This window comes from Staurois parvus, unplaced genomic scaffold (genome assembly GCF_062004578.1).
Source record: "Staurois parvus isolate SC_StPar_1 unplaced genomic scaffold, SC_StPar_1.0 ptg000176l, whole genome shotgun sequence".
Taxonomy (NCBI): domain Eukaryota; kingdom Metazoa; phylum Chordata; class Amphibia; order Anura; family Ranidae; genus Staurois; species Staurois parvus.
Window position 1 is genome coordinate 2,705,535 of NW_028317972.1, and position 14,805 is coordinate 2,720,339.

The window sequence follows — 14,805 nt, forward strand, 5'->3', positions numbered from 1 at the left end:
TGACATCTTGCTTACTACTATTCATATGATCACTGATTGGCCAATCAGTGATCACATGATTGGGACCTCACACAGAGGCCCAGTACAGCGATCAGTGTCCGCCAGACATAGCGGGCACCGGATCACGGTGCCACACGCTCCCAGGGAGCGCGCACAGGCAGTGAATGCGGAGGTGATTTAAAAACGGCCACCCGCTCCTGGACTGCTCCCGTCCAATCGTTTTTGTACATGGGCTGGACGGGAAGTGGTTAATTTAACAATTTGAAGTTAGAAGCTGATTGGTTACTATGCACAGCTGCAGCAGATTTCGAGTGCTCCAGTTTTAGTAAATCTTTTCCATGGCATAATTTTTTTTCTGCCACCTCAACGTTCATCAGACAGAAATAAAAATGGATCGCATGTAACAAGCCCAATGTTTTATTTCATTTGAGCTATCAGTCATCCAGACACATGGACAAATTGATCAATGCATCCTAAGTCAGGGAGCTGCTCTCAGAGAGTCAGGAAAACAAAGTGCATGTGTTCAGTTGTATTTACAGATGTTATCTGATACAGATATTTCAAGTGGAGTCCCTCTTTAAATTCACCCATTGGTGTAGAACTCCTGGCATAATGATCCTGTGCTGTGTGTAAGTCCTGCTCATCCTCCCACCCCCTCCAGAGGTTGGATGGCTGTCTCTAGCTCTAGTCTCATTGTGTCATTGCTGTGCTGCATGAAACTGCAAGAGAACTGCTGCCAGAGGAGAAAGGGGTCTGGGCTGGGGAAATGGGCTCCTGGCTACCTTGCTCTGGCATCCTGTCACCCTAATGTAAGAAAGGGGATTTCCAGGGCTAACTGGGAAAGGGAAGGGGGCTGTCTCCTCCTTGCTTGGGGGTATGTGTGTTTGCAGGCAAAGTTGGTTACCTCCTCTCTCTCTCCTTGCAGGCTGGCACCTGACAAGACTGGAGTCATCCTAGACATCAGCACCCTGAAAATGAATGAGCTGGAGACTGAGGTGCCCCCCTTGCCCCCCAGATACCGCTTCAGAGACCTGCTTCTGGGGGACCAGAGCTTCCAGAACGATGACAGGTAAGAGAGGCTGCTGTGTGCAGGCGATGGGGAGCTCTCCTTGGTGCTGAAGCTGCAATGTGCACCCAGCAAGCTCTGCACACACTGATCTGCTGGAGGAGGGAGCTTCTACCTTCTTTCTCTATGTTTCCTGTGCATCCTGATATTCTGAGCTCCTATACCACACCATATACACACCACGAGTTCCTATACCAGACCGTATACACATTGTGCTTTTCTCATTCAATCCGTCAGTCTGCACATCTGGGTTACAAAGTTTAGACCTGCTCTGTACTTCATGTGGTATTGCTAAGGAAAATTACTTTTTTATGGAATATTATAGCTCGCTATACAGAGTTATGGGCTATTGAGAAATATACGTATAAGGTGTGTAATGTATGTGTATAAATTCAAAGAAGGGTAGACAGTACTTGCAACTATTCTAGTTGATGCATGGAACCAGAGCCCTGCCTTCCAGGCTCAATATGTAGAAAAATCTAAAACCGGGAATTGCAGCATGCAACATAAAATGTATTTAAATGTCCAGCAGACAAAAAAATTATTTTGGTATATATATATATATATATATATATATATATATATATATTAGGAAAAAAAATGATATATATATATGTAATATAAAAATATATGTATATATAAAAATATATGTGCGTGTGCGTATAAATAATTTTCAGTCTTCTATGGTCAACTTTTGAAAGGTCAACAATTTGGGGACTTTTTAAGACTTTTTTCTTTGCTCTCTCTCACTTTCTTTTCTGTCCCACTACACATCACTGCTAAATCATTTTCAAAAGATTATAACACACATTACGCTCATATGGCATTCTCTTACACATGCACAGGAAAATAGATTTTCTTTATGACTTAAAACATATAATAGCTTGTTGGAAAAGATTAAAAAATTTTCTGCTTTTTATACCAAAGAGAGTCATTTTGTTGGTAAAGGTGTTGGATTGTTTTGTGTTATAGGTATTTTACAAATTTTTCCCCAATGGCGTTGAATTTCTACTGTAATTTTATTTTTATTTTTTGCAGAATGCTTTTTTTTCCAGTTCAAACTCCTAACAGATGGTGTATGCATTTGAAACATATTTTGCTTTGCTTTCAAGCTGCCCTTTGTTGAATCTTACTGAGTTTGCAAAATCTCCCTGGTCTGCTATAATTTGTGTTGTTGTTCTGTTAACTGCGGAATTTTCCTTAAATTGCAGACGGCAGTGTTTTTGAGAATATGGGTAGGTGTTATAGCAGTTAATTTACTGTTTCTTTGTAGTTTTTACAGCTGTGTTTGGGTGTTGTAGAGGTGTTGTGATTGTTGTTTGATATTACAGATGCATTGCTCTAGGGGTTTATATAGGAACACACATAAGACAAAGGGAAAGAAGAAAAAAACACAAAGGCAAATGTGTAGTATCCCACAGCATCTAATCAGAACTCCCCTTTTTATGGTATCACTCAAAGCAGAACTAAACTGAAAATACTCACCTCCACACCTGCTTACTGCTATCTGAGCTAAGTTGAATTTCTTCCCTCCTGATTGGCTGGCAAGGGATGGCATTCTGCACATACACACAGGAGTTGGTCATTCCGGCACAGCCAGAGTGTACCATGACTGCATACTGAGCTACGCATGCACAGCTCAGTGTACATTCAGTAGAAGAATGTGAGCAGACAAATCTGAGTTATTTTAGAAAAGACATTGCATGTCTCTTCTGCAATAAAGAGCTGCCTGCTTGCAGTTTTATTTACATTTTAGGTTTAGTTCCACTGTAAATTGGTAATCACATAGGAACAGGGGCAGACTGACCATTTGGAAACTCGGGCACAGCCCGAGGGCCTGGGGTCAGTAGGGGGCTCCATGAGATGCCCCTGGTACCTTTTTCATAGGCTTTTTTGAGTTTGGGCAAGGACACAGGGGCCCCATGATCCCTTATTGCCAGGGGGCCCCATGAGTTGTCAGTCCGCCCCTGCATAGGAAGATGATTGGATATGGAGGCACTATACAACTGTCTGAAAAGGTCTTTTGGCAAACATTAAAGTGGTATTAAACCCCAAATTGAAAATATAATATATTGCAGCTTACCAATCCTTAGATATGGTGGCTGCATGATTCTTCCTTTTTTAGACTTTTCTCCCTCTGTTTTCACCTGGTGATCCAGCAGTAAGCCTGTTTTTTCAGCTTTCTTTAACAGTCTAAACTGTACAGAAAAAATGGCAATTAAAGGGTAGAGACAAACCCTGACAGGGGTGCTTACAATGGTCAATGTTTATTCATTTATGCAAAACCTTTATCCCGAAGGGAAAAAAAAATGTTACCGTAACTGCTTATTAAGTGTTAGCTGAAGTCCATCTAAAAGTTCTAGTCTATCACTCCCCTCTCCCCAGACTAAAGCAGTCCATAGACGAGTTAAAAACTGAACAAAAATTATTGTTGATTGTCAGATGGTTTGTTTTTCACATCATTAGTGTGCCAGCTGCGACAAGCGACTTTTGTGCTGCTATTCAAAGTGCCTGATCCAACATGCTGGATTTTTTTTTAGAGAAATGAAACAAAAGATGGCACAATGGTATGTGCAATTTTTATTTTTTTCGATGGACAGGGCATTCAGTTTTTGACTCGTCTATGGCTGGTTTAATGATGCTGCTGTCCAAAGGTGACTCCGTTACTCTTCCATCCAGAGGGGAGACACCCTAAAACAGGATCTGTAGTACTGTCTAGATTACCAGGTAAAAATAAATAAAGGTAAAAAAAAGAAAATGAATGCAGCACATTTTAAGGTTTGATGAGCTGCAATTTTTTTACAGAGCTTTTGGGTTTATTAAGGCTTTTACTCTTGGCAAGCCTGAACATTCATATTCAGTCTATGGATCAGAAAGGGAGGAGAGTCATGCTAACATCTCAGGTTAGACACAGCTTCTTAACCTATTTGGTCTCATTTCTCGCAGTCTGGTTGGTGTGGGTTCCTGAACCTTGCCCTTTGCACTGCTTCACATAAAAAGTCCTTGTCACTAAGGAGACCTTCCTGAGACTGCACGTGTTTATGCATTATCTGTACACATGGAGACTATTATCTGATACTTCTCAGTGATATACCATTTAAACACTGACTAAAGCACATTTTCCGAGCCTTGATTTATTTTGTTTCTGCTGCCGCTTTAAAAACTGACTCTCATCTAAAATATCCAAGGGTTTTCACCTTTATAAGATGTTTGATTGATATAATTATATAATGAGCTGTTTTCAAGTCATTATGCAATTAGCGGCTTGTTTACCAACAGCACTGCATATGCTTGAGTAAGGTAAGTAATATTTTGATTACCTTTAATTATGAAAAACAACCGATCTCTGAAACCAGATGTAGTTCTGGAACAAGACGGTCTGTAAAGAATTGACATTTCCTGATACGTCATTCTTGTGGATGATCTGGTGTTCGGAGTAGTGTGGTCTACAGTATGTGGTGTGAATTTTAGAAATAACCTATACAAATATGTGCCAAAACCCTCATGAACTTCTTAAAGTTGTACTTTAGAGGGTAAAAGAAATACTCATTTAGGTGTACATTGAGCCCTTATGCACAATGTTTTAACAGCTTTGTTTTTGGCGTTTGACATTTTTTCTACAGCCAGTAAACTCCCCAGCATGTTATCCTATGTGTCCATGCACACATAAACTGTAATCAACGTTTTGTTGGCTGGAAAAAAAACCCAGGACTAGTGGGTTTCTAGAGGCGTTTTTTAGCTGTAAAAACGCTAAAAAACATTTGGTCAAAAAAATCTAAAAAAACACTAAAAACCACAAATGAGGAAAAACATTGGAAACGGCTGCTAATCATGGTAAAATGCCTCAAAACACTAATGCAAAAAAGCTGAAAAACTGAGATTTTTAACATGACTTTACACAGCTAATATTATCAGTGTCATCAAAACGTCCCGTGTGTTGTAGGGCTGAAAACACAATGGGAAGGAACTTACAAAGAGCAAGCCTAAGTGCCTGAATTCTTTCTTCATATTTGCTTCCTGTAAAGCAGCTGTCAGATTGGGGCAGTAATCAGAGCTTTTCACATAGTTGTTCGTCTGCCTCTGAACATGCTTACAGAAGGGGAGATCACTTACTGCTGCTGATCTTTTACGGTCTGTGTTGATGGGATTTTGTTCACATCAAACAGGTTTTGCATTTCCATGCAAAGTCTATGTAAACCCCACTTAAAGCAGGTCCAATGATGGTCAGAAGGAGGTCAATGGTATGTCAAATATACCTGTAAATGAATTTTGGATGATCTCAGAAGTGTCTCAAACTAATTTAATTGGCACAATCTCAAAGCATGTTAACGCAGGTGCATACTGTCCAGTCTCAGGCTAGCTCAGGTTATGGATACAAGTATATTGCTTATTGCCATGTAGTCTGTGAAGGTCCGGGACCTATCTGGCAAGGGGTGGGGGCTTGGATCAGTAGACTGAATAAACACAATTACAAATCTTTTGCAAAGTAATGTAGTTTATATGCAAGTATTTCAACTAACATGTTTTAGGCACTAAGGATTCAGAAAATAGTTTTTTATTTTATAGAGTTCTATTTCACAGTTAGGCTAGGTTCACACTGTTGTGGATTTGCGTGGCGTGTTTGGGCAGCTGCAATTCCTGCACCTGCAAGCACCCACAATATTGTGAACTTGGTCTTAAAAAAAAAAGAGGACTTCAGCAGGGTAATAATAGCCGTTACTGTCCAGCAGATGCACAACAGTAGCTTAGTAGCATGCACTCATGCTTTACAACACTGGAGTCCTTGGTTCGTATCTCAGCCAGGACAGTATCTGCATGGAGCTTTTATGTTCTCCCTGTGATTGCTTGGGTTTCCTCCAGGTACTTGGGTTTCCTCCCACCCCAAAGATATGCTGGAGGGTAATTGACACCTGTCTAAACTGGCCCAGGTATGTGTGTACAGGTGTGCTATGCACATGTGTTATCTCCTGCTTGCCAGTTCCAAGCCTAAGCAATTGAGGAGAGTTGAGGAAACACCTGGTAATGTATCCCATACCAAAATTCACCAAGGAAAATAGAAAAAAGCTTTTACATGTATCAGACATGGTGCCCCGAGAGTTGGATATGACTGAAGAGAGACAAACATATTGTCTAATGAGCAGGCAGGAAACCCAAGAAGCTACAGAACTGTCACAGGAAATAATGAAGGGCTCATCAGGTTTACACATATAGAGCTTATGTACCTATGCCCTATGATTTAAGGTCCCCTGCTTTTGTGTCTCTTCTAAGGTTTGGTTTAAACACAAGGGAACCTGTTAAAACAGCTATTATCCCATAACTACTGAGGCTCCCAACCAGCTCCAATGATTGACACTGCCCAATTCCATGCTCATGGTAGACAGATCACTACCCGTAGTTCTGCACATGAGTGCTCTGCCCAGGCACTAGGAGTGTTTCAAGCACAGCAGATCACAGATTATGGTTTTTCAGTGACCTGTACTCTCCATAAGGCAGATATGACCAGTGTAGTCAGAGACAGTTTCAAGGCTGAGACTAACAATACATACACATTGTTTATGAAGGCTGTACCATGCTTGGGAATGGCTCAGTGATACAAACCTAAATTCCCCTTTAATGTTACATAGTTACACATTTAGTCTGTGTCAGGGCTCCTGGTATGACCAGAGATGTGTGGACTGACACAGGGAAACGCAGGCTTCAAGTATGGTGTAAAAGTAATATAATTTATTTAAGGTACACAATACACAGAGCACAAGTGCAAAACCAAACCAAACCTTAAGCTAGTCTCAATATGTGCGGGACCACAAGCGTAGTCAGGCAGGCCGGGTCGGTAACTATCGGGCAGGTAGGTACAGGAGGAGCAGACGGGGAGTAGTCAGGTCACGAGCCAGGTTCAGCAACTAACGGGCAGATAGGTACAGGAGGAGCAGGCAGAGAGTAGTCAGGTAAAGAGCCAGGTTCAGCAACTAACGGGCAGGTAGGTACAGGAGGAGCAGGCAGAGAGTAGTCAGGTAAAGAGCCAGGGGTCAGTGCAGGAGACAGTCATCAGGATCAAAGCAGGGTCGGCAACAAAGGATACTTCAAAGAACAGAGGATCAGGCACAGGTAACAAGATACAGGGGCTCATGGGAAACAAACACCAAGGCACTGATCACAGGCCTGGTCCTGCTTAAATACACCTCCTGCAATCAGCCTCAGGTGATGGCTTGATTGCAGGAGTGAGATTCTGGCTGCTGAGAGCACCCGTTCGCCAGCCTTGGTACTGCAGCCCACCAGGCAGGTGAGTCCCACCACCATTGACGAGTCCACTCCTGACAGTCTGGCTGAAAAAAGACAAAAGTCCATACAGTTCAACCATTAAAAAAAAAAAAAAAGTTATAATCCTATACCCACAGTTGATCCAGAGGAAGGCAAAAAAACCCAGCAAAGCAGGATCCAATTTTCTCATGCAGGGAAAAACATTCCTTCCCGATCCCCTGAGAGGCAATCGGATATTCCCTGGATCAACTTTACCTATAAATGTTAGTATCCAGTTATATTCTGTGTATCTAGGAAAGAATCCAGACCTTTTTTAAAGCAATCCATGGAGCTGGCCAGAACCAACTCTTGAGGTAGTCTATTCCACATTTTCACAGCTCTTACTGTGAAGAAACCTTTCCGTGTTTGGAGATCACATTTCTTTTCCTCCAGATGTAAAGAGTGCCCCCTTGTCCTCTGTGATGACCTCAGGGTGAATATCTGTACACTGAGTTCACTATATGAACCACTGATGTATTTATACATGTTGATCATATCCCCCCTTAATCTCCTCTTCTCAAGAGAGAATAAATTCAGTTCCTCTAATCTTTCCTCATAGCTGAGCTCCTCCATGCCTCTTATCAGTTTGGTTGTCCTTCTCTGTACTTATAATGTACTCTGTAATGTTAATGTTGCAGTGCTATACTTTGTCACAGTATTGTTTCTAAATTGGTTTATTTCAGTTTTATATACCGTATTTTTCGCTCCATAAGACGCACCTAGGTTTTAGAGGCAGAAAACAGGAAAAAAAAATTCTGAACTAATGGACTGCAGACATAGTACAGGAGATGACCAGAGACTGCGGACACAGTTCAGGGGATGACCAGAGACTGCGGACACAGTTCAGGGGATGACCAGAGACTGCGGACACAGTTCAGGGGATGACCAGAGACTGCGGACACAGTTCAGGGGATGACCAGAGACTGCGGACATAGTACAGGGGATGACCAGAGACTGCGGACACAGTACAGGGGATGACCAGAGACTGCGGACACAGTACAGGGATGACCAGAGACTGCGGACACAGTACAGGAGATGACCAGAGACTGCGGACATAGTACAGGAGATGACCAGAGACTGCGGACACAGTACAGGAGATGACCAGAGACTGCGGACACAGTACAGGGATGACCAGAGACTGCGGACACAGTGCAGGGGATGACCAGAGACTGCGGACACAGTGCAGGGGATGACCAGAGACTGCGGACACAGTACAGGGGATGACCAGAGACTGCGGACACAGTACAGGGATGACCAGAGACTGCGGACACAGCACAGGGATGACCAGAGACTGCGGACACAGTACAGGGATGACCAGAGACTGCGGACACAGCACAGGGATGACCAGAGACTGCGGACACAGCACAGGGATGACCAGAGACTGCGGACACAGCACAGGGATGACCAGAGACTGCGGACAGCACAGGGATGACCAGAGACTGCGGACAGCACAGGGATGACCAGAGACTGTGGATAGTACAGGGGATGACTGCTGACCTTTGGGGAGGGGGGGGAGCGGGTACCTGAATTTGACAGGTACCCGCTCCCACTTCCGCGGAGTTGTTCTTTCATCTTACCTGTTCCTCTATCCAGCCGCGCGCTGTCTTCCCGGCTTCTGTAATGGCGCTCGGCATGACAGCCGGGTGCGCATGAGCAAGAAGCACTTGCGCTTTGTGATTGGTCCGGCGGCTTCTGGGATCTGTCATGTGTCCCAGGTGCCGCCTTACCATTCACAAAAAGCACCGCTTCCTGCGCATGCGCACTTGGCACCCGGCTGTCATGCCCACTACAGAAGCCGGGAAGACCGCGCCCCTGGATAGAGGAACGGGTAAGATGAAAGAACAACTCCACGGAAGTGGGAGCGGGTATCTGTCAAATTCAGGTACCCGCTCCCCCCCCTCCCCAAAGGTCAGCAGTCATCTCTATAAGGTCCCCCTGTAGAGCTGAGCGGCCGGCCCGGTATTCTGACACGGCGGCGGTGGAAATACCGGACCGGCCGCTCCATATTCGCTCCATAAGACGCACTGACATTTTCCCCCCTTTTTTGGGGGGAAAAAAGTGCGTCTTATGGTGCGAAAAATACGGTACTTTATTTTGCATCCAAGTACTGGATAATAGAAGGCAACTGCATACTATGTGACACTAACCATTTTAAAAGGTCAGACTACTGAAACTGTTTTACCTGCAGGTAGAGGCCATAAATTGAATCAAGCACTTTTTTTATTGTACCTCTTGGAGAACCCATCACCATCATTTCTGTATTTGAGCATCCGGCTCCATCTACCAACAGTAGCTTTTATTTGGAGTCTTGTCTTTTACTGTAACATTGCAGGCCGGTCTTGCCATTTGAATACCAAAAAGTTATCAAAAGATAACGATGGAATCAACTTGGATCAACAGAATCCAGACAAATGTAAAATATCTGATTCAGGTGGACTACCTCTTTAAATGAAACCATACATCAGTTCAGCAAATGATCTGTGTTATGGAGGGTAAAGGGTTACTAATGCACACACAACAAGCATGTCTTTGCGTGCTGGAAGTGCTACTATTTATAAATGGTAAATTTGTCATGGTTTACTACACATGCACATTTCATAAGTTTTTCAAATAACAAAGAAATGAGCATTTTCATGCATCAGGGTAAAAAATGACAGCTTTATTATCAAGCTGTGTTGAAAATGAGGGTCATCTAAAACATAATATGCAGTTTTTTCATCAGGCATAAAATACATAAATTACTTCTAGTTGTTTGAGCCATATGATTAGATTTATGTCCAGTTTCTGTTTACCAGCAATATATAAAAGAACTTGACAGGAAAGGGCATTTGTAAAAATATGAAGGTTCACCCTTAAAGCAGAACTTCACCCTAACAGGGAAGTTCTACTTTTAAGAATCCCCCCCAACAATATTGGAGGTTAATTTTTTTTTGGCCTCTCCAACCCAAAGGGGAAGCTTCCTGAGAAGGTAGATATAGTTCCTTCTCTTTTCCTACTTCTCCAGAAACGTTTCCCTATCGCTAGCACTGTCCCTGCCAGATGGAGAACTTGTCCCTACTCTAGCCACTCACATAAAGCGTAAAACATGGGGTTAGAGTCTTAAATAGACTCTGTTTGACCCAAGATGGCCATCAGGGTCACAGGAGACCAGAGCACCCAACTTTATCACTGTCCCATGTAACTGAGGAAGTCAAAGAGAAACCCAGTATCCCTCCACTTCCTCCCCTCTCTGCATTGCCACTGCGGTCCAGTCCCACCTGCAGTGGAGAATACAGACTGCATCTGACTACAAGCGGGTACCTAGTTTTGGCAGGTGCTTGCTCCCAGTTATGCTGGAATGACCTAGGTGATTCCACCAGAAGTTCTCCCCCCCCCCCCCGCCCCTCCTTGCCTGCAATCTCTTGGGACACGCCACAGGTTCCAGCAGGCTGCAGGACATAGTGCAGTGCAACTCACACATGTGCAGTGGGAAATTGGCTGAAGTGTGAAGGAATCACAGCTGGCTTCCCACATTAGATATGCCAGTGCTATGGAACTGAAGAATGGTGAAAAACCAGTTTGGATGCGGATACCTCTGGATCCCTGGACAGGTAGGCAGTGGGAAGCTGGCTGAAAAGCCCCAAGAAATCACAGCTGGCTTCCCACACTAGACATACCAGCGCCAGGGACCCGAAGACTGGCGAAAAACCAGCTTGGATGGGGATGATGCTGGATCCCTGGACAAATAAGCAGTGGGAAGCTGGCTGTGAATCCCGAAGGGCTCACAGCTAGCCTCCCACACTAGACATTACGGCACCAGGGACCTGAAGACTGATAAAACACTGGCTTGGATGAGGATGCCACTGGATCCCTGGACAGGTAAGTGTCCAGTATTTGTAGGTGCTGACTTTTATTTTTTTTTCTACAAACTGAAGAACATCTTTAACTTGGTATTATAGTCTAGTCTTACCTCTTTGGAATGTGCATGCTGCTATTCACTTGTATTCTCTACCTGTCGGAACAGACATATCAGCCCATTGTCGGGCTGCAAAGACCCTTTTGGGGGATGATCTGTCTCCTGTCTGAACTCTGAGGGATGACATACACTATATTGCCAAAAGTATTGGGATGCCTGCCTTTACACGCACATGAACTTTAATGGTATCTCAGTCTTAAATCGTATGGTTCAATATTGGGTTGGCCCATCCTTTGCAGCTAAAACAGCTTCAAATCTTCTGGAACGGCTGTCCACAAGGTTTAGGCGTGTCTATGGGAATGTTTGACCATTCTTCCAGAAGCACAATTGTGAGGTCAGGCACTGATGTCAGACAAGAATGCCTGCTCGCAGTCTCTGCTATAATTCATCCCAAAGGTGTTCTATTGGGTTGAGGTCAGGACTCTGTGCAGGTCAGTCAAGTTTATCCACCCCAAACACGCTCACCGTGTCTTTTTGGACCTTGCTTTGGGCATTGGTGCGCAGTCATGTTGGAACAGAAAGGGGCCATCTCCAAACTGTTCCCACAAAGTTGGGAGCATGAAATTATCCAAAATGTCTTGGTATGCTGACACCATAAGAGTTTCTTTCACTGAAACTAAGAGGCCAAGCCCAACCCCTAAAAAAAAACCACACACAATAATCCCCCCTCCACCAAACTTTACACTTGGCACAATGCAGTAAGGCAAATACCGTTCGAAACCCAAACACGTCCACCAGATTTCCAGACAGAAAAGTGTGATTTGTCACTCCAGAGAACATGTCTCCACTGCTCTAGAGTCCAGTGGTGGCGTGCTTTACACCACTGCATCCGCCGCTTTGCATTGCACTTAGTGATGTAAGGCTTGGATACAGCTGGTCGGCCATGGAAACCCATTCCATGAAGCTCTCTACACACTGTTGTGCTAATTTGAAGGCCACATGAAGTTTGGAGGTCTTTAGCTATTGACTCTGCAGACAGATGGCAACTTCTGTGCACTGTGCACTCCAGCATGTCCTGACCCCACGCTGTCATTTTATGTGGCCTACCACTTCGTGGCTGAGTTGCTGTTGTTCCCAGTTGCTTCAACTTTGTTATAATACCACTAACAGTTGACTGTGGAATATTTAGTAGCAAGGAAATTTCATGGATGGACTTATTTCACAGGAGGCAATCTATCACGGTACCACGCTTGAATTCACTGAGTTCCTGAGAGCGACCCATTCTTTCACAAATGTTTGTAGAGGCAGTCTACATGCCTAGGTGCTTGATTGTATACACCTGTGGTCATGGAGGTGATTGGAACACCTGAATCCAATGAATTGGCAAGGTGTTCCAATAATTTTGGCAGTAGGTTTGTTGGAGGAGGGATAAGCTGCCAATTAACAAACCTTTAGGGGGTTTTTTTTCCATGTACACTCAACTCATGACTGTTTTGAATGTCTGTTATCAGCACTAAGGTCAGGCAGGAGATAGGATAACTTCTGTGGTTTACTTACAGTCCACCCCTCAGCCCAACACTTCTGCTCTGTCAAGGAGAGATTACACATAATTAAAAATCAAGCAATTCCAAAGAGTCAATGCTGAACCATTACAACAATAGCCTAGCTTAAACAGTTTTTTTTTCACTTTTTCTTTCTGACACCCTATGGTGTGACTGTGACAGAAAGTGAGAGGGAAGCTCTGCAATGGAGAAATGATGTTCTAACCCCATTTCCAGTCCACCCAACACTTAAAGGAAACATATTTTAGATGTAAGGTACCATCTTCAAGACTTCTTTTTGAAAATAAGAAACAAATAATCTTTGATAACAATTAAATATAATAATGCTGTTTTGAAAATGGAGGCACTGTTAATGTCACGAAATACACCCTAAAATGCAGTCTTTGGCTTGATGCCCAAACTAACTTTGTGTACATGCCCCCCCCCAACTACTCCATCTTGTTTCATTACATAGTATCTGCACAGCAGAGCAGAAACAGCCACGTTTCCAGATCTAGTCTGCTGTGCTGTAAGTGATTGGCAACAGGCAAAATGCCCAGCATATGTTTGTGTTAGATAAAGAAATAGGCAACCTTGACAGATTGAAGTTTATTAAATGATACTGTGATATGAACATTTAAATGCATTTACTGCATATGTTCTGCCTAGAGTCAGATACCCTGACTAACACGGCATGACAGGAGGTGAATACTAGACTGTGCACAAGTAAATGATGTAAAGCTTAATTTTACAAAGAATGCCCAATCACATGCAAAGAAAATTAAAAACAGCATTTTTGCTTGCACATGATTGGATGATGGAAGTCATTTCGCAATCCAGCATTGGAGATGGCGCAGGGATACGTGCGCATCCCACTTGTATCATCAAGGATGTGTTCTCAATAACTCGATCCACGACAAAATGGCACCGGCACACTGCGCATGTGCTGGGTAGCCGTTAAAATGGTCAATTAGCAATCTGATAACCGTAGTAACTGTGCACCATCATATTGGAGATGGCGCGGGGATACGCACACATCTTTGCTTGTATTATCAGGGATGGGTTTTCATTAATCCGATCCACGACAATATGGCGCCGGCAAACTGCGCATGCGCCATGTAACCGGCAAAATGGCAGGCACGACATACGTGCGCGCCATTTTTTACAATAAATAGGATCTATCAGACATTGGGCACTGTAAGCATACCCCCTATGACTAAGTGCCCTTGCACGAAACACGTAAGGGAGGAGCTACAGCGCTTTGACGTCACTTCGCTGCTGGCGGCCATCATTTGAATACATGGTCAGTTGTTTTGTTTTTTCTGTCACTGCACCCTTATTTGGGAACAAACATTCCTCTGGTAAACAGTATTACACTATGTGGCATCCTTTTTTGGGCTCCCTGTGAGCCTCACCATTCGCAGAAGCCCATCCTAAAGGAGACTTGGCGTTGCTGTTACCAGTTGGAGGACCCAGAAGGGAGCTGGAATCTGACTACCTTCTAGAGTAGATGCTATGGCTGACCTGATGAGACAGTTTATCTCAAATGCGTGATTAATTCGCGCATCTGGTGAGTGCACAATTTACTCCATATCAGTCACCCTACCTACCACTCCGGATAAAGAATTCGATCACTTCTTGGAGATCTTATGATCCTCATGTTCAATAATATTCAACACTCACATCACTTTAACCACTGACTGTGGTTCCTATTTACAGTATGCACTTTAGTTATTGTATTTTTATATGTTCTAACACTATGTCACTTTATCTGTTATGATCAGCACCTTATGCAATATTGTCCATATTCAGCAATTTGTACATATGTTTTTTTAGCGCTGCACCCATCTTTTACATTATTATTTATTGAGAGGTTTTTGGTTGCCTTGGTGTTTCAGCTGCTTTATGCTTTGCAGCGCTCGCTTAATTTATTATTTTTTCTTACAGAGTATTATGTGTTTTAGCAATACTGTGTGGCACCCATTATAGAGCATTATGTTGTATAG

At 43.5% G+C, this 14,805-nt stretch overlaps 1 protein-coding gene across 1 annotated transcript in view; it reads left to right on the forward strand.

The window, feature by feature from the left end:
- Positions 1-14,805, forward strand: part of KCNT1 (potassium sodium-activated channel subfamily T member 1) — a 556,984-nt gene that overhangs the window by 170,040 nt on the left and 372,139 nt on the right. The window contains exon 2 of the mRNA XM_089677057.1: positions 926-1,069. Coding sequence (XP_089533183.1) covers positions 926-1,069 — 144 coding nt within the window. The remainder of the gene's footprint in view (positions 1-925; positions 1,070-14,805) is intronic.